General features: G+C 40.5%; 1 protein-coding gene across 21 annotated transcripts in view; it reads right to left on the reverse strand.

Annotated features, from left to right (window-relative positions):
• Positions 1-20,809, reverse strand: part of CELF1 (CUGBP Elav-like family member 1) — a 93,517-nt gene that overhangs the window by 41,305 nt on the left and 31,403 nt on the right. For 5 of the 21 annotated variants that reach the window (XM_077863206.1, XM_077863209.1, XM_077863207.1 and 2 more), the window contains exon 1: positions 4,737-4,888. The exons of 3 other annotated variants lie outside the window; for them this stretch is intronic. In XM_077863206.1, the coding sequence (XP_077719332.1) occupies positions 4,737-4,807 (71 nt within the window). In that variant the 5' untranslated portion in view covers positions 4,808-4,888. Of the gene's footprint in view, positions 1-4,736; positions 4,889-5,359; positions 5,379-6,210; positions 6,283-10,321; positions 10,362-15,632; positions 15,747-20,486; positions 20,598-20,809 lie in introns of those variants that run through there. 13 more of the 21 variants (XM_077863210.1, XM_077863212.1, XM_077863213.1 and 10 more) reach the window with 7 other exon arrangements.

Consider the following 20,809-nt stretch of genomic DNA (forward strand, 5'->3'; position numbering starts at 1 on the left):
AAAAGTAGAAGTAGCAGCACATGCAGAGAGAGCAGAACATGTGTCCTGGGTCAGAAATTGGCAGTTTCCACACCTTCCAGCTGTGGAGTTCCTTATTAGTCTGGTCCATGTGCATGTACCCTCACAGAAAACCCTTTAATATACGCTAGCTCGCGTGAATAAATACTAAATAACTTCATGTCTGTTTAAAAAAACATTTCCTAGAGAGCCTGTGTGGCTCAATGGTTGAGCGTCTGCCTTTGGCTCAAGGCATAGTCATGCAGTCCCGGGATCGAGTCCCACATGGGGATCCCCTCAAGGAGCCTGCCTCTCTACCTGCCTGTGCCCCCCCCTCTCATGAATACATAAATAAAACCTTAAAAAAATTTTTCCTTGGAAGGGGGGGGAACGAAATGGGTAGAAGGGATTAAAAAGTAGAAGTATAAATTCCTAGTTATAAAATAAGTAAGTCATGGGGATGTGATGTAGACCATGGGAATAAAATAAAACTATTAACTCTGCAAGGTGATAAACAGTAATTAGACTTACTATCATGACCATTTCACAACATCCACAAATGTCAAATCACTGTGTTCCACAACTGAAACTAATATACTATATTTCAATTATACCTCAATAAATTTTTAAAAATCATTTCCGAAACCTTTCATTACTCGTTTTTTTCACTCACTTCTCACTACCTGTTGACCTCCATTTATTTGTTCATTATATAAATAGAAAAATTTCAGATGCCTACCAATCCTTCCAACTCCTCAAGAGGCATAAACATTTGTTGCCTCCCAATCTCCAGCCAGCCACCCACCCCTATCAGGTCCCTCTCTGTGCTATGGAAACTGGCACAGAAGAACACGAGAATAAAAAGGACCCAGAAACACCAGCCTGAATTACGTACCAGCTGTTCTCTAGTGCAAACAAGACAAAATGCATGTATGCTGGAAGGAAGAATTTCCATTTGGATACAGGGAAATCTTCCTGTTAGTCGGAGTGTTTGGTACTAGAAAAAGCTAGTGATAATGGTTTTTATTTTTTTTATTTTTTTTTTGATAATGGTTTTTAAATCACCTTTCAACAACTGAACAGGCTAACCATCTGCTTGTGAAGGTTTTCAGCCTTCTTCCCTGAGGAAGGGAGATAATGTCTAGAGACTTTATTTCAGTGACCACCTTTAATTAAAAACAAAACAAAACAAAAAACTCACAGGGCTTAACATTCATTCACCTGTATTTCCCAAGTTCCTACTATGTGCAAGATACTATACACTATAGGGGGCTATAAAAGGGAACTGAGCAATACCTGCCCTGAAGGCAATGGCATCGAACAATTGGAAATACACAATTATAATGTCCTATAAATATTTATACAGGTATCTAAAAGTTCCGTGAAAGAAAGTAGCTAGGATAGTGGGGGTGGTTTTGGGATTTTTTGGGGGAGGAGGAGGGTGGGGATTTAAGCTGGATGGACAAAGGGGCTGGAAACAGTGCCGTACAGCATGGAGTGACGAGGACATGGTAAAAACTCCGAAAAAAGAGATGAGAGCATTAGAAAGGTAGAAAGGGACTTGAGAAAGAGGAGAGTATACAAACATTTTAAAAGATTAGAAAAAGGAGAGAAAACATTAGAAAATCAATGAGAATAAACACTGGAAAGACCCAATAAAGGGCTTTTCATGTGATACTGACAGGGTTGGGCTTTATTCCAATCTTTAAACTAGGAAGTGATCAGATTTGTTTTTTAAAAGATACCTGACAATATAGAGGATGAAATAAAATGGGGAAATATGGAGACTTCTGCACAAACTAGCTCCTAAGATTAGGGCCCAGTTTCAAGCAATGCTGAAAATTTTGGGGGCAGGACCCACTAGGGAGATCCCTTGATGAAAAAGATGAGGAAAAAGAAGTTACTGATCACTCCTGGGTGCTAGTATAGACAATCTGGAAACGTGATTCTGCATAGGAAGCTTAGGGGACACTTGGGGGATAAATACATAGATCTGAGAATAGAGAAGTACATCTGTACCCCCTTAAGCCAAAGGAAAGCCAAGAGAAAAGGGCCTGAGCTACAACTCCTGGACAACATCCATCTCCCAGCGTACAAGCAAGTTAAGAGGAACCAGGGAAGCTGAAGAGCAGTCAGAGCAGAATCAAGGACACTTAAAAATAAGGATAGGGGGATCCCTGGGTGGTGCAGCGGTTTGGCGCCTGCCTTTGGCCCAGGGCGCGATCCTGGAGACCCGGGATCGAATCCCACGTTGGGCTCCCTGCATGGAGCTTGCTTCTCCCTCTACCTGTGCCTCTGCCTCTCTCTCTCTCTCTCTATCATGAATAAATAAATAAAATCTTAAAAAAAAAAAAAAGATTAAAAAAAAAATAAGGATGAGAACTACAGCTCAGGTCCTCCAACCTTTCCACACCACCACCAGCCATTCTTCTCTGTTGTAAAGAAATTTTGAAATAGATACATTGCTAGATCACATTCCCGGGCAAAATCACTTGAGAGAGAAAACCACTGACGTCAAGTCTCCTGCTAAAGAGTATGAGTTAAAAGAAGGGCTGAGAATCCAATAAAAAAGTGGCAAACACACGATTCTCAAGAACTTTCTTCTTCCCAACTATGGTATTTTGGCATACAGTAGCCACGGGAATGGGCCCAAGGACTTGAAATGAGAGGAGCTGTTAGCTACCAGGCTCAATGACACTTGAGGCAGCCTGGTCTAAGGGGCAAAAATAAAAAGAAGGTATCATTAAGCTTGATTTTAGGTCCAAGGCAGACATCAACTGTCCTCAGGCAAGTCAATAATAGCCTCTCTCAAGTGGGTTTCTCATCTGTAAAACAGGGGCAACAGCCAGTGCCCAATTAACTTCCCGAAGCTTTTGTAGGATGGAGGACTAAAACAAATGCAAACGCACTTGAGGGGGAAAATGATGCAATGCTGTCCTCCTCCATCACCTCTAACCGAATGTGCTGCAGTCAGTCCACTAGCTCTAGGACTTTAGTGTGCATGAATGAAAACTACATGGGAGGGATCCCTGGGTGGCGCAGCGGTTTGGCGCCTGCCTTTGGCCCAGGGCGCGATCCTGGAGACCCAGGATCGAATCCCATGTCAGGCTCCTGGTGCATGGAGCCTGCTTCTCCCTCTGCCTGTGTCTCTGCCCCTCTCTCTCTCTCTCTCTCTGTGTGACTATCATAAATAAATAAAAATTAAAAAAAAAATTAAAAAAAAAAAAAAAGAAAACTACATGGGATATTGCTGAAATACAGATTCTGGGGCCCAGTTCTAAGCATAAGAATACCTAGGCATGGGTCCAGGGATCAGCATTTTTACGTTCCAGGTAACTTTCATGCAGTGATCTGTGATCCAGATTTCACAGGATACTGAATTAGTCTAACCTTGTGAAAGATGACAAATCAGGTTGAGGAAAAATGCTGTATCTAAGGACTGAACAAAGGCAGTCCTTTGGCAAAGCATAGACAGAAACTGTTACAATGAAAGATAATCTGAGCCACAAAGTTCTATTTCTAAGGAGACATATCTGGCACATGGGAGTATTTCTACTATGTATTAAGTCTTTATGATGGCCTTCACTGTGATTTCACCTGTTAGTTACAGCTAAAATAAAATTTTAGCAGTAAAAAACTCACATATAAAGACACATCTAAATTACCATTATTTTAGACACTATAGAGAAGGCATAGCATCCATTTCAAATGAGCAAGCCAGCTAACTTTGAGGGCCCCCAAACTATTCCACAGAAAACCATTCAGAATCTGCTATTATCCACACCTGTTACACGTAATCCCAGGGTAAAATGGTTTCCAATGGAGGCCTAATCTCAAGGACTTTTCCTACCACCTGTTATCTAGGGACTCTTCTACCATTTAATATTCTTGGCTTTGAATAACCTAAGGCTCATCTGCTTGAGGTTTCAAGATACTCTGAAGCCTGGTTAAAGTAACTGAAGTCAGGAGTTAGAAATGTGTTCTTCTCCACCAAATACAGAATTCAGGTTCCCCAGAGCTATAGCTTAGGGCCAAGTTAGCGACCTAGCTATAATGGCAGTATCACTTCCTGAACAGTACTGCACACTGATTAGATTTCTCATTCTCATGTTGAAAATTTGGGCAAACTGCCAATCAAAATTGATCCAGTTTTGCTTTTTTTTTTGGGGGGGGGGAGGAGGGCTTCATCTAACATCACTGAAATCATGTATTCTGCGGCATTTTCAATTAGACTAGGAAAAATCAGGGCCTGGGGTTATAGTTTAGATGCCAATACAGCATCCTGGATACATTACTAAATACATTCTAGCAACCAGTCTCCTCTGTGATAGGAGTCTAAGAATTTGGTATAAATAAATAACTTCCCAAAAGATTGTTTGAAATGGCAAATCCAATGCAAAGCAGTAAAGCTAAGGTTAAAAAAATAAAAATAAAAAACCTTGGAATCTATCATATGGGAAAACACTACAAGTTGAAGGAATGCAGCACACTTGAGTTGATGTTGCTGCTCATGTATCAAATGCACCCTTCTGTAGAGAACTTAGTTACAGCCCCAAGGAAATCAACAGTAATGAGACAGAATCAGACTACAATAAAAAATATTAATAGTGTGGACTCTTGCTTCCTCACCCAATTTTTTTCTTCCCTCTTTCAGGGAGAGCAACCAGTTTCATCAAATAACAAGGAAAACAGCCCAGTTCCTCTGCTTATGATAAAAATTAGACAACAAAAATACTTACACAGGACTGGAATTCAAAGAGCAATGATCCACCATCATTTCTGGAAGGAAATCCAACTTAAACGCAGCCATCACCTCACTCTCCCCTTCAGAAGCCAATGATATTAACTTGCTGCACTTGTCTGATCCACAAATACACACAGCTTTAGCTTCCTGGGCCCCACAAAAAACACAAAGTGGAAACAGGAGCTCAGGGAAACCAGCAATAAGTGCCACAGAAACAGGCAGGACTGGGGAGGGGAAAGGGAGTATTGGATTAAAAGGGGGATGTGAGCATGTGAAGGGAGGCTCAGCCCAGCACACAATGAAAGTGCTGATGCGCCAGGGCTGGGTTTGTGTGATTTTCCCTGGCGAAGCAGTACTAAGTGCACTGTCAGATAAATAGAGTGTCAGATCCATGAAGATAGCAGTGGCTAACAGAGCAGAAGAAACACAAACTTGTTTCACATCCTCCAAACTCCTTTCTGCAAATCAGGTTCTGAGGGGCCCCAAAGCCTTAAACTACCTGAGGGGAAAAAAAAAACACAACAAAAACAACAAAACAACCCCCCCCCCAAAAAAAACCAAAACCAAAAAATAAAAAAATAAAAACAGAGAACGGGGGGGGGGGGGAGGGGAGCTCACCTCATATGGTCTGAAAATATTTCTGGAAAGGAAAATTGTGTTGTTGTCCTTGGTTTAAACTTCAGTTTCCATGTGCCAAAGACAGCAATGAGCATGGTGCTGGGTCCAAACTGACCTCAGCATAGTCACACAGGAGTGGTTCACACCAGCAGAAGCAGGCCAGAGGAAAGCTGACTAAAGAAGGGGTCACCAAAAACCTAATTGCTCACAGACTTCTTTCTACCTGCACTGGACCAACCTCAACTTCTTGGTGGTGTGCTGAGAGCAAAGTGTGCTCCCTAACGTTCCTCATCAGAGTGAAGGACTTTTTAAAAATTCCTGCTTCGATGACCTTCATTAGGTGGGACAGGCAAAACTTTACTCTGAATCTTATTTACCAGAAAATTTAAAAAGCAAAAATAAAAATGGAATAGTAATATTCTGCCTTCTGATGAAGTACTAGGAAATAATGTCTTTTCTGTTGTTTGACCTTTCTAGAAAAACAAACAAAAACAACCAGGGTGATGATAATGACAAAGAAGCGGGGCCCACTAGGAGCAAACACTCAAACATGTAAGGGAAGAAGAGAGGAATGTAAAGTAAGTCTCTTAATTCTCTGTCTTCCTTTAAACTGATGCTAAAACCAAGATTAATGAATGCCACATAAAAATTCTATTATGGGTGAGCAGTAGAAATGGATATACTTAGCAGTCAAGGCAGATGTGGTGCTCCCATTCTCAATTTAGCTTCCCATCCTCCAAACAACAAATGGTGGCATTTCAATATTTAGGCAGTGACTCTAAAACTCTATCTCTGAAGGCTCCCAAACTGCGCAGGCCTTCTTTCCATTTTTATCATTAGGATTGCCTTACCTCAAAGATTTCACTTCACTCAAGCTCAGTTCTCAACACAGGGAATTTTGAAAAAAGGAAGTTATGTTCAGCCTGTAAAGAGGTAAACAAATGAACTCCTAAACGTATAGCGTTACTTAAAAACAAAAATAATGAAAGGCAACATGTCATTGCATAGGCCTAAGTGTTGCAGCCTGGCTAACAATGCCTGACCCCTGGCCTGCATCTGACCATGGAAGGTAGAAACTGTCTTCTGTCTAATATACAGGCATAACCATCCAAAAGTTAGAATTACAACAGCGGTTATCCGCTCTTCTATTCAGCCAGAGACCCTGGCTCCTTGGATCTACTACTTTAGAGACAGAAGTGGGAGGAGCTCTCTTCCACCTACTAAAGGCAGGGGGGTGGGGAGTGAAGCCAGGCTGCGGTGAGAAGAGACTGCAACTGGCACACAGCACACAGTTCACCAAGTGCTGACTCCCAGATAGGCAGAAGACAGTAACCCTAGCTGGGACTGGTTAAGTTACTGGTTAGGTTTGTCCTAGTTTCTTCATGTACTCTGGAGCTGGTCACATGCCTCTTCCTATAGAAAGCTATCAGGACCAAGGAGTAACTTTGTGAGGTTGGTTAACAACCAAGTTAGTTTTTTGTTTGTTTTGTTTTCTTTAGTTCAAGGGTTCCTTTAAAAAGGAATCAACAAATTTTATGTAATCTCACTGGTTATTGTTCTACTTTTACTATTCACTAGAAATATATCTAATTCATCTTCATTTTCATCAGAATCACATGCATAACAAGAGAGTATGTACTGCAGAAGACTACTGAGCAGCCAGGCACTGTTCAGCATATGAAAGGATATGTACTCCTTATAGTAATTTTTACCAAGCCAAAGGTCGAAAAGCACTCATTTTAGAGTAATGTTTTAAAATCCACTTTATAATTAGAAAACAAGACTGCTTTAAAAACTTAAAGGATGGAAATGTTATTACATGAAGGAGAGTGCTTCTCTTTAGGCAGGTCACAAGAGTCATCTCAGTATAATTAAATTCAACATGCTTGTGGGAAAAGAAAGCACAGAAATTAATCACAAGTCACAATTTTAGAAAAAAGATTAAAAAGTTAAGTGATGATAAAAACATTTATTCAAACACAAAAAAGCAGATGTTAAGGGAAAATTATAAAGTAGAATTAGCAGTTACAGAAAACTGCCCATAAGTTGTTTTTTAAATTTCTGAATCAGAAACACATTCCAGGCTTTTCCCACAAAGGATGCATTAGAAGAAGTAAAGAGATGGCAGGAAAGGTTATAACCAAGGGTCCACTGCAAGAGGTTTTAACTTTTCCTCCATCCCTTTTTACCGTCTGTCCTCTCACTCTGAATTTACATTCATGGTTTCCTCGTCTTTCCCTGATGGTCTTAGCGTTCTTTGCCTTGAATATTTTCTACTCCTTTTCTAAGGGCAACAATTTAAAAGCCCAATGATGTGAGGATAGGGATAATCAGCCTACTGTAACATTAAGAACCAAAATCATTAAAGCTGATCAGTATATAAGGGAAACCCTCTAAAGCACAGCACACCCTGCATTTAGAACATCAGAATGGAATGAACGGTTTAAAAACTGGATTAGAAGAGAAAAATGCTAGAAATCACAGCAGCTGTTTTGTCAAAGGAGTGAATGAGCAAAGAAAAGCATAGTTGAACAAAAAGGCCCAGGTGGCACATGCAAACATCAGGCTAGAGGTCTATCTTGACTGATACAACCAGGGAGTTCAAGTGACGGGATTTTATACTTCACCTCAATAATCTAAATATGTCTTTAAGGGCAAAAATGTGAAGTCTGGTTATATGAGCATAGAAGAAATTAGAGCTTACTGTCAAATTATAAAAGAGAATGCATGTCATTAAAAATCACCATCACTCTATATAAAGAAAAGTGTAATAATCTAGGACAAAGTTATGACACCTCAAGATAGTTAAATGGAATGGATATCTACTCCCCACCAAGCTTCTGGCATTAGATGACAGAAGGGATGTAGAAAAGAAGTGAGCAATTGATACTACTTGAAAGTAACTAACCAGACTAACAAAATTTTAGCTTAAAACTTTTATAGGCTTGGGTGGCTCAGTGGTGGAGCATCTGCCTTTGGCTCAGGTCATGATCCCAGGGTCCTCGGATCAAGTCTCACATCAGGCTCCCTGAGAGGAGCCTGCTTCTCCTTCTGCCTATGTCTCTGCCTCTCTCTGTGTCTCTCATGAATAAATAAAATCTTTAAAAAACAAAACAAAACAAAACAACACCTTTCTGGTCTTGAATTTCACTTCAAATATTGAGTGCTTCTGGGGTGCCTGGGTGGCTCAGTAAGTTAAGTATCCAAGTCTTGGTTTCTGCTCAGGTCATGATCTCCAGGTCGGAGGATCAGCCACAAAGGGCTCTGCACTCTGCTTGGGATTCTTTCCCTTTCCCTCCACCCACCCCCCCCACCCCCATGAGTGTTCTTTTTCTAAAATTAATAAATCTTAAACAAACACAAAAATTGAGTACTTCTAATATAATCAGTGGGGTCTCCTAAGAGCTCCCAATCCAGTACTTTGCATATGCAAAAATATACTGATCAATTTAGGTATACATCTATTTGGCACCTCACTTTGTGGAAGCTTTTTTGCAAAAATGTGACAGTTAAGTATAATTTAAAACAAGCCAAAAATCTCTGAGTTTCCAATAAGAGTCTAGACAATGAAAAAATTTCTGAATTGGGGGGAGGGGGAGTTTTAAAGTCAAGAAAGAATTGAAATATTGTAAAGAATTTTCTATTTCAGGCACCTGGGTGGCTCAGTGGTGGACTGTCTGCCTTGGTCTCAGGTTGTGTTTCCGGAGTTGGGAGTCCCGGGATCGAGTCCCACATCTGGCTCGCCGCAGGGAGCCTGCTTCTCCCTCTGCCTATGTCTCTACCTTTCTCTGTGTGTCTCTCATGAATAAATAAAATCTCAAAAAAAAAAAAAGAATTTTCTATTTCATGGGGCACCTGGGTGACATAGTTGGTTGAGCATCTAACTTTTGGTTTTGGCTCAGCTTGTGATTTCAAAGTTGTAGGACAGAGCCCTGCATGGAGATCTGCACAGTCTGCTTGAGATTTTCTCTCTCCACCCCTCCTGCTCATGGTCTCTCTCTAAAATAAATCAATCTTTAAAAAAAATTTTTTTTAATTTTTCTATTCCAAATCTACAATCAACGTGAGACAAAAAGGACCAAATTTAGTCACTGTTGTATGCAAATTGGTTTGACTATAAAATTATCATTTATGGTACACTGAGAGGATATGACAAGGTTGAAGAGAACCTACCTACCACTTTTTTGAAGTCTGAAAAGTTTTCTACTTCCTCCTCCCATCCTTAATCACTATTACCTCCTCCGTCAATCAGTGTCAAACATGAAGACTAGCAGAAAGACCCTCTTATGTGCTTAGTGCTGTCAGCAAAAAAATAAAAATAAACTCAGAGCCTCCCTTGGACCTTCTGAAACTAACCCTGACCTAATAAACTGTCAAATGGTGACCACTCTTCAAATCAGGTCATCTTTTCAGATTCCATTGGTTTTGGAACTTAAGTGTAAGTCTTAGATGGTAACAATATACTAAGTAAGTTTAAACTTTATTTAAGCTCCAGTGCTGATTAAAAAATCAGTATGAACAAATTCTGGGTCCAGGAGAGGAATGTTTATATGGAATCCACTAAGTTCTGTCCTCATCCTCGTTCTAGTTTACTCAGGGTCTGTCAGATACAAAGTAGAACAGGGAAAGGAAGTTAGCTGGGTAGCTGCTGCCTGTACAATACTTGCTACACAAGCGTGCGCGCGCTCTATCTCTCTCTCTCTCATTCTCTCTCCCTCTCACCAGGCAACAGCTAGTTCAAGTGGGAGATAAACCTGCCTTGGGAAATGGCTAAGGAGAAAGAGCTGACAAAGAGTAAGAAAGTATTTCTAGCTTCCTAGGAATAGGAAATTACATCCCACAATATAGGAAAAAAGCCATCACCTTTCTGAATGCAATGTTTTCAAATCTGCACAACAGGCCTCATGCAAGAAGGTTAAAGAGATGACCATAGAGCACACTCATCCAGCAGTTAGCCCATACCTGTGGCTTTACACTTCCCTCTCTGGACTATGTCTTCACTCTAAAAAACCAAGGAAAGAAAAATAAGTGGGCCATGCCTGTACTTCCCGTAATTCCAGATATGTACATCCTTTCCTAAGAAAATCCCACTTCTGTTATCATGGCCTAGAATTAAAACAAACCCCCCATCCAAACCTCCTCCTTCTCCCATTTTTAAAGTACACAATACCTTAAAATATAAATTGCATTTAGTAGCTCAAAATTAACTTTAAAAGATCATCAATTTAAAAGATGGCGAAATAAAAATACTAAAATACAGGCTTGTACTCAAATGTCGCAACAAATAGCAAAACAATGATTACAACTTATGAGATTGAATTCCAGTAGATTTAGGTCACCAAAAAAGTCACTTTTAGCATCTGCTTTTGGATGAGAAACTACTACAGAGCTAATAAAGGCCTTATTATTCTTTTAGCAATCAAGGATTATGTTATAAATGTGGAGAGACCATGCTATTTTCCCAAAGCAACCTTCCTGAATAGGTAGGAGCCAGGCCTAAAACTCTTCAAAGGCAACCAAGTTCCTGCCTGTGTAAATGCATCTCAGTGGCCCTAGGGCAGTGGTGAACCACTGAAACCAAAAAAAAATCAAAGATGGGGAAGTTAATTGGAGCTAAAAGCAAACAGAGGAACCACAAAACCAATTTGTTTTATTTTTAAACATTATCGAACAATCTTGCGAGTAAAAAATTGATTCTATAAAGCTGCCCAAATTCCTACAAACTTTCTTCTACATCCTCTGCCTGTTGGACCTCTGTTTGGCCCTGGCTAAAGACAGAGAATTGCCAAAAGTCATCAAGGATGAAGCCTACTTTGGAAAGTAAGAATTCTGAAAGACAAAGCCAGAACCAGAACTATGAGACACTGCACCCTACCTACCCCTCCTGAAGAAAAAGATGTTTCTTACCTAACAAAAAATAGGTGCTTAAGCACTTGACTTTCCATGTGGATCTAATTGGTTTCCAATTTGGCTAATGAAGCAGTGATGCTTCCAATCATTTTAAGACAAAAATCTAGATTAACAAAAAACCTTCCAAAAGCATTTACTTGGAGTTTCCTACATCATCAAAAGTTATTAAAAAGAAAAGAGCTTACATTTACTAAGTTCACAATACCTCACTTAATCCTGTATCACTATCACCCATTTAAAGTGGGGACTACTCTAAGTATTTAGTTGCTAAAATAATCAATATAAGGGATTCTAACCCCAGAATCCATGGTGTGTCTGTCTCTCTTGAGAAATGTGACCATCATCTAGGAGGTACAAACTTCTACTGAGGCAGTGTGTCCAGAGGGTTCTGGAATAGTGGTTACACATTGGAGGGCTGAGAGAAAGTTAAATTTCTACTTACTGGGGGACGTGGGTGACTCGGTCAATGAAGCATCTGCTTCTGGCTCAGGTCACAACCCCAGGCTCCTGGGATTGAGCCCCACATCTGGCTCCCTGCTCGTTAGGGAGCCTGATTCTCCCTCTCCCTGCTACTCCCCCCTACTAGTGTATGCTGTCAAATAAGTAAAAAATCTTTTTATTTTATTTTTTAAAGATTTTATTTATTTATGAGACACACACACACACAGAGAGAGAGAGAGAGAGAGAGAGAGAGAGAGGCAGAGACACAGGCAGAGGGAGAAGCAGGCTCCATGCAGGGAGCCCGATGTGGGACTTGTTCCTGGGTCTCCAGGGTCAGGCCCCCAGCCTGAAGGCAGCGCTAAACCGCTGAGCCACCCGGGCTGCCCAGTAAAAAATCGTTTTAAAAGAAGTTCTATTTGTTCATTTTATTCTGGAAAACATAAAGGGCAAAGAAAAGACCTAAGAGTCTAGGAGTCATGTTTCCCAAAATGTCATATGAAACATGTATGGAACAGTTGAGAAACACTGCTGTTGTGTGAAACTGTGAGACCAGACTCAGACTGCATGCTAGCTGGGAAATCTCCAGGAGCAGAAAGCAGAAGAGAGACCTGGGATTATGAAGAAAGGCCAATGTATAAAAAGAGTGAAGGACACATATCTTGGTCCCAGAGAACACAGCAGCCCTACCCTAAGGGGGCTAAGAAACACCCTTATTGCCTAGCCAAGAGAAAGAGAAAAATCAATTCTTTAAAAAAAACCAAAAACCTCACTCTACTACTAAGTAACCGAACATTTATTTTTTTCTTTTAAGATTTAATGTATTTATTTGAGAGAGTGAGCAAGCAAGAGAGAGCACAAGGCAGGGTGAGGGACAGAGGGAGAAGCAGACTCCCCGCTGAACAGGAAGGCAGATGTGGGGCTTGAGCCCTGGACTCATGACCTGAGCTGAAGGCAGGCACTAAACTGGCTGAGCCACCCAGGCACCCCCACACAAGACTTTTTTTTTTTTTTTATATATATACTTTTTTATTTTTATTTATTTATGGTAGTCACAGAGAGAGAAAGAGAAAGAGGCAGAGACACAGGCAGAGGGAGAAGCAGGCTCCATGCACCGGGAGCCCGACGTGGGATTCGATCCTGGCTCTCTAGGATCGCGCCCTGGGCCAAAGGCAGGCGCCAAACCGCTGCGCCACCCAGGGATCCCCACACAAGACTTTTTAAAGGAAAATTCACACACACACACACAGGATCAGCACTATCTTCCCCTGCACAGACCCTTGCCACTTGAAGGAGGACAGTGGGAAGCTTTATACACAAGAAGGTATTTTCTTTAAAAGCTTTAGGTTTGTTTTTTCACATCTTTCATTTCTGTAGGGAACCAAACAAAATGCCATGTGCTCTCTAAGGAAGCTGAACCGCATTTGTCCTGTACTTCACGGGCTCCACAGAAGTCTGTTTCTGTTAACATTATCTCCACCTTTCTCAGTCACCATAAGGGGAGGTATAAAGGCGGTTCCAAAGACAGCTGAAAAAGAGTTCAGGGGGGAAAGGTGCACCAAAAGTGGGGCTGGGGTTGGGGGCACCACCCAAGGCAACAGAGGAGGAAAGGATGAAGGGCAAGCTAGCTCTGAGGAAAACAGGCAATATTAGTCTACTTGTGAAACATTAACGTGTTCAAACAGGACCTCCTACAGAGTTTAAAAATTGTACTTAGCAAGTCAATGGTACAAGAGACTCTGAAAGGCAGACCACCTATTCTCCAATTTCCTCAAGGAAGGATAAATAATTTGGAAAGAATTTATACTTGGTTTTGGAATTTATATGATCATGACATGTTTCAAAGACACAACAGCTGAGGCACCTGGTCGGCTCAGTCAGTAGAGCAAGTGACTCTTAAGTTCAAGCCCCACAGTGGGTGTAGAGATTACTTTAAAAAAAAAAAAAAAAAAGATGTAAGGGTGAATGAATAGCATTACCTCTCTGGACTGATACAAAAGCACTGAGATCTCCTACATGCTTTCCTTAATATAGGCAAAGTAATTAACCTTTTTTATTTCTCAGTTTTCTGTTGGCATAAAGAGCCTGTATGTTGAGTAAATGACAAAACACTATCCTTCCCCAGAAAGACGACCACTGACTCACTCACCAGCAACTCTTACATAGTATGCACTGAATCAAATTCTAGATACAGGGGCTGGTGGCAGACACAGTAATGTCCAATGACCTACATAAGGCCTGAACTCATGACCTTGGCCTCATTAGTCTGACTCACCAACTCTTACTAACTATTGTTAGTAAATGCCCTCAATACCTTGAAAAACTTCTTTCATATAAGGCAAGGAGTTAATGAAGAATTGAACCCTATACAGATTACAGACTTCCAAATCTTTTTAAAGACAGAAGTGAAAAAAAATAAAAAATAAAAAAATAAAGACAAAAGTGTTTCTCCCTTAAACAGAGAAGTGAAGCTATTCAGGTTGAAGATAGAGGTGGACAAGCCAGGCCCCATCTTTTGCCTTTCCTGCACTCAGGGTAACCCCATATCTCCTGGGAGATATGAAAATAGGCCTGCATAATTCAAAAATAATAGACAATTCACCAATTTTATATCCAGCTTTGAGATGAAGTTTTTTTTTAACAAATTTTTCTATCTTTTTTTAAAAGATTTTATTGATTTATTTATTCATGAGAGACACAGAGAGAGAGAGGCAGAGACAAAGCAGAGAGAGCAGCAGTCTCCATGCAGGGAGCCCAATGTGGAACTCGATCCCAGGACTCCAGGATCATCCCCTGGGCGAAAGGCAGGCGCTAAACCGCTGAGCCACCCAGGTATCCCTCTATCTTTAGAATCTAACAGGTTTCCAGAAATCAAGGAATTTACGATGCCAACAATGATAATACATAAATGTGTGCATCCTTGAGTTGATAGAATATAGTATTTAAAATCTGTAAGCCCTGTATGCCTGGCTTGGCTCAGTTGGTAGAGCATACAACTCTTGATCTCGGGGTCGTGAGTTAAAAGTCCCATGAGTGGTGTAGAGCTTACTTTAAATAAACAAATCTGTAACCCTTATCACCTGGAAGTAGGGAGAAATATCCAGACATTCACAAAGCATCGGTAATTTTAAGAGCTAACATTTTTTGAGCATTTACCCTATACCATGTGGTGTTGTTTTGGGTGCTTTATATTTAAACCTCATATATAGCCTATCTCCATTTACAGATGAGAAAAGACACAAAGAAATGAAGTTAACTCTCAAGATCACACAAATCCAGGCAATGAAGAAGTTGGAATATATAGTCAGTTCGACCCTTGGGTGAAAGGCTGACGCAGGTTAAAATTGTCCACATTGGGATCCCCGGGTGGCGCAGCGGTTTGGCGCCCGCCTTTGGCCCAGGACGCGATCCTGGAGACCCGGGATCGAATCCCATGTCGGGCTCCCGGTGCATGGAGCCTGCTTCTCCCTCTGCCTGTGTCTCTGCCTCTCTCTCTCTCTGTGACTATCATAAATAAATAAAAATTTAAAAAAAATTAAAATTGTCCACATTAAGATCATGCACACAAACCACAGAAAATGTTTAAATATGGAGAGACTAAACCATAATGTTGAGTCTGACCACTTTTTTAAGGCAAATCTTTTAAGTAGGTAAATATCCAAGGTTTCAATCATCACAAAAGAAATATGACTAAGGGTACTGAAAACCACCTGCTGTTAATCAGTATGTGTGACTCTGGGCAAGTTCATCAACATCTCAAAGTGTCAGTTTCTTCACTTGTACAATTAGAGAACTACGTACTTCCAAAGGAACCAAATGGATGCCCAGAATACAACCAAGCTGCTGCTGTACAAACTTCTAACTGGAAGAGGAAAGAAACAATGGAAATTAGGAAAATTGTGCTCTTTTAAAAAAAATGTGTTACCTTTTAGACTGCTTTGCAATACTCTTGCTTCTTTCTTTTTCCTGTTATATGGCTGATTCAATAAAAAGTTTGGGCTTAGTGCATTGGTAAACCACGTCCTCTCACCCGCATATCCTAGAAAGCCAAGTAACCAGATAAAAAGATCAAATGGGAAGCTTTCTTGGGCTGCCGAGCTCATCATGATGCAAAATTTCACCAGGGCCTAGTGTTAAAATCCAGTAGAGCACTACTCCAATCCATCTACCTTCCTTAGGAACCTATAGCAGGGGAACTGCCACTAGATTCTAATCCAGGATCCTGGGAATACATCACAACTAACTGCAGGTAGAATCTAACATTAAATGAAATAAAAATGTGTGAGAGCACTCAGCAGCAAATAGGTGGACCTAAGACTGAATGACCATAGAGAAACTAACCTTTATTTCCCTCATCCGTAACCCTGAGGTGGCTAGGTGGATTAAAGAGACATACTGAAGCACAATGTAAAATTCCCTGTTAGTTCCTCATTCCCAGAGCATCTCCTTCCACTGTAATTTTGCTTGATGTTGAACAGTCCAGGTCCTACACCTACATCAGGCTTAGTTCTGACTTGTCTAGGTTAGTAGGGATAAAAGTTAACACTTTCTTTGTGGAGTCCACAAAAATCTTTTTCCCCCCTTGTGACACTTGTTTTATGGCTACCATTTCCATGATTCAGGCTTAAGTGTGTAGCTTCTAACTCTTTATTGACTATCAATGGTGTTTTTCCTGACCCTGGTAGAGAAATTTATAAACAGATCTCAATCTCATCTCTTTCTCCAATGGCCAGTATGTGCTCTTTAGTGGTAACAATTTTTTTCCAGCTTAAAAAATTGTGGTCAAAAGCACATACATAAAAGTTACTGTCTTGGGCAGCCCGGGTGGTTCAGCGGTTTAGCGCCGCCTTCAGCCCAGGGCTTGATCTTGGAGACCCGGGATGGAGTCCCACGTCGGGCTCCCGGCATGAAGCCTGCTTCTCTCTCTGCCTGTGTCTCTGTCTGTGTCTTTGCCTCTCTCTCTCTCTCTCTCTGTCTCTAATGAATAAATAAAATCTTTTTAAAAATAAATAAAAGTTACTGTCTTAATTCATTTTTAGGTGTACAGTTCAGTATTAGTATATTGTGTATCACAGCAACAATTTAAAAAAACTTTCCTTTTCCATCAAGATTGTTAAACTGGAGGGCGTCTGGCTGGCTCAGCTGGTAAAGCATGTGACTCTTGATCTCACGGTTGGAAGTTAGTTAGAGCCCCATGTTGGGTGTAGAGATTACTTAAAAAAAAAAAAAAAAAAAAAAAAAAAGGTTCTTAATCCGGAACTCTCACATCTTTTAAAAGTCCATACTTGAGCTTTGAGGAAGGGGGAATAGGTCTATGAATCCTATGATATTTTCTTCCTAAATTGCAGGAAGATATACATGAGGTTTCCTGAAGAGAGAATCCATAGCATTATCACAATCTCTAAGGGGCTCATAGCTACTGTTAGAATGTTCCCTTCTGACTCTCTTTGCTGCAAGGCAACAAAACAGTATGTTAGATAGACTCGATGCGATGTTATTTGAATGCCCTTGAGTGAGTCACTTTTTTCTGGGCCTCAATTCCCTGATCTATAAGACTATGTAAGACCGTGCTAGACTAATCCAGACTATCACTAAATCATCTAAAAATTTAATTCTATTTTCTCCAAACTGATTTTAAAGTTATCCAAGTTCTAGTTCAGTCCCTACCACATGTGAGATACAGCCAGGAGAAACTAAGTATAAACCTAATTTCTAAATTTTTGTTAATGAAATAATTTCAAATGCTACCAAACTGAGAACAAGTAACAAGTCCTTCCTTTTCTATTTATATATCCTCAAAGTACCTGGAATAAGATGACACATATCAGACCTTTAACTGTTGAAATGAGTTCCCTAGTTTATCTGCTCTAATTTATAAATTTTACACTAATGTTTTCTTAAACAGATATCTACAGATAAGTATTTGTACTTTTTAGTAAAAAGACTTTTTTTCCCTTTAAATTGTGGTATTTGGGTAAAAACATTATGAGTAGTCCTTCTTTTTTACAGAAGTAATATTCTCCCTTTCTACTTCCTCAATTAAAAATTTTTATTTATTAATTTTCACATAAAACATTCCCTACCAGGCTTTTCTCTATCCATACATACTCAAAATACAATTATTATCAAATTACAGATTGTACTGTATATACTACTGCATAACATACTTTTCTCTCTCAACAATTATAAACATTTTCTTGTGAATAACCCATATTTAAGAATCAAGAGTCACAACTGGCCTGAAGACTGACTTTGCCAAAAGCATCCTTTCACAACCAATAAATATAAAACCTTTTTCATAAAGTCAACATAATTATTAAATCCCTTGAAACTTTTTTTTTTTTAAGATTTTACTTATTTATTCATGAGAGACACAAAGAGAGAGACGCAGAGACACAGGCAGAGGGAGAAGCAGGCTCCATGCAGGGAGCCCAATGTGGGACTTGATCCCTGAACTCCAGGACCACACCCTGGGCCAAAGGCAGGCGCTAAATCGCTGAGCCACCCAGGTGTCCCTGAAACTGCTCTTAAAAAAACAAAACAGTAGTACTCTAAAGTTGAATGGGGATGGGTGAGTTGGGCTTTGTTCTTCCTTTCCCTGATTTACCATCTCTGGGTGGCAGGGGGGCACAGCTAATGAAGTGTCCTAGTGTTGATTTCGGCTCAGGTCATGGTCTCAGGGTCATGGGATCAAGCCCCATGTCATCAGGCTTCACACTGGGTGCAGAGTCCGCTTGGGACTGTCTCTCTCTCTGTTCCTCCTCTCCCTCTAAAATAGAGGGGTGCCTGTGTGGCTCAGTCATTTAAGTGTCTTGACCCTTGGTTTCAGCTCAGGTTGTGATCTCCATTTCTTGGGATGGAGCCCCAGAGCACCCCAAGTTGGGCTGTACTCTCAGTAGGGAGAGTCTCTCCCTCTGCCCCTCCCCCCATCATGTCTCACTCACTCCCCCTCTCTTTAATTTTTTTAATTAAAAATTAAATTAAATTTAAAAATCTTAAGAAAAAAATCCTGATCTGCCATCTCTTCTCCTGTTTAGTTATCTTTCCATATTACTATATACATACCTAAATAAGAGGCATCCCATTTTTGAGGTGGTTCGGTGAGACATATATGAATGCAAAATACATTTTTAAAAATCTCTCTTCCTGAGGCACCTGGGTGGCTCAGTAAGTTAGGTGTCTGACTCTTGGGTGTCGGCCCAGGTCTTGATCTGAGTCGTGAGTTCAAGCCCTCCATTGGGCTCTGCACTGGGCTTGGAGCCCACTTAAAAAAAAAAAAATTATGGGGCACCTGCATGGCTCAGTCAGTTAAATGTCAACCTTCAGCGGGTGGGGTGGGGAGGTCATGATCCTGGGGCCCTGGGCTTGAGCCCCACATCAGGCTCCCTGCTCACCGGGGAGCCTACTTCTCCCTCTACCCCACCTCACTTGTGCACTTACTCTCTCAATAAACAAAATCTTTAAAAAAAAATTTTTTTAAGTCCTTCATCCTGCATCATTCCAAAATGCCTATACTGTCAAATTAATTCTCAATCCCCATTAAGTATTCCCCTCCTCTTCCCCATACAGCTCTCTACTGGGGGGTGGAGTGGGGTGTCGGAATCTCATTCTGTCTTTAGCTCCTCCTGTTTCCTTGGCAGCACTGTCAGTACTGGGCAACAAATTGCTGGATGTAGCAGTAGCAATTTACATATGGTAGCCAAGCTAGCGTGCAGCTTTCTTTGGGCAGAACTGCTAACTCTTCTATGCATCTTTCTAGTTTGAACCCAATGTTCCAGGCATATCAATGTTAAATATTTGCCTAGTGACTTCCACCTTCAAACAACAGGGAACCATGCACAAAGAAGTCAGAAGGAGCAAAAATTCCCCATTGTGTGGAGAAGTAGGGGCTCTACAGACACAGACAGGGCCTAGCTATAAGGACTGAGACCCTGAACAAAAGTACCTAATCCAAACACAAGGGTTCAGTCATTCTACTTTCCCATAACATTCATGTATCACTCGCTCAAATTTGGCATGTTCTAAGACCACCAGTTCCGCCTTAGTTTCCCTGCCCTGCCATAAGGCCAAATCTGTCTCATCTAGTGAGTCACTTACTGCTCCTCTCTCCAAATGCATTTTCATTTCAGCCCACTTGTGCAGCTCATCAGGGCTGCACCATATGTTAGTACCATGTAGGCAGAATGTGACTAATTTTTTTCTAAAACACTGTCAGAGTTACTTTTAAAATTACCTTATAATCTTGATGTCTCTAACGACTCATTTTTATAATGCATAACCTTCTGGAAATGACTTTATAATTATTTTTCTGAGCACTTAAAGGAGATGATTCTTCAGGATTTTCACTCCCATTTTTCAGACAAGGGAACTAAAGTGAAGAGAACAGATTAAGAGACCCATGTTCCACCACTAACTAGTGAGGGTTGTACTTTCTGAAATCACAGCACTCTATTTGGTAAAATAAGTCACTTTGTAAAATGCTTTTGGAGGGGGGTTCAAAATATTAATTTGCTTTTATTTTCTGATGTGATTATTAAACTTCAGATACCACAACTACTTGCAACTAATTCTGATGACTAAATGGCCTCATGATATCCACTAAGTCGTTTTAAGAGAGGACTGAATGAGCCAGAGACCACAAATGTTTTTCTAATTGGTAAAGACCATAAACGGGTGAAACTAACATTTTGAGAGTAAGAGAGATACTGAACTTGCCTACTTTGGGCAATCTGCCTCTTTTCCAAAAATAATGGTTCCTGGATTTGAGAATTAAACTTACCTCAAGAAGGTTTCTTAAATTTTCCATTTCAGATCATATACATTCATTCAAGTAACTGGAGTGGTAGTTTGTCATTGCATTAAGATCTCTATGTCCACTAAAAACATTCTTCAGTGGATAATATCACTCGCAAAAGCTAAAAAAGGATCCCAAGTATCTTATCAATATTGAAAATTGCACATACCCTTTGAATTCAGCTATTCCAATTCTAGAAATACAGCCTTCAAATACACTTGTATCTGATGTACACAAAGTATGCAAACACGCATTAATGAGAACACGGTTTATAATAGAGAAAACTGGAAACATGCATGCCCATCCGT

The sequence above is a fragment of the Canis aureus genome, chromosome 21, assembly GCF_053574225.1.
Source record: "Canis aureus isolate CA01 chromosome 21, VMU_Caureus_v.1.0, whole genome shotgun sequence".
NCBI lineage: Eukaryota > Metazoa > Chordata > Mammalia > Carnivora > Canidae > Canis > Canis aureus.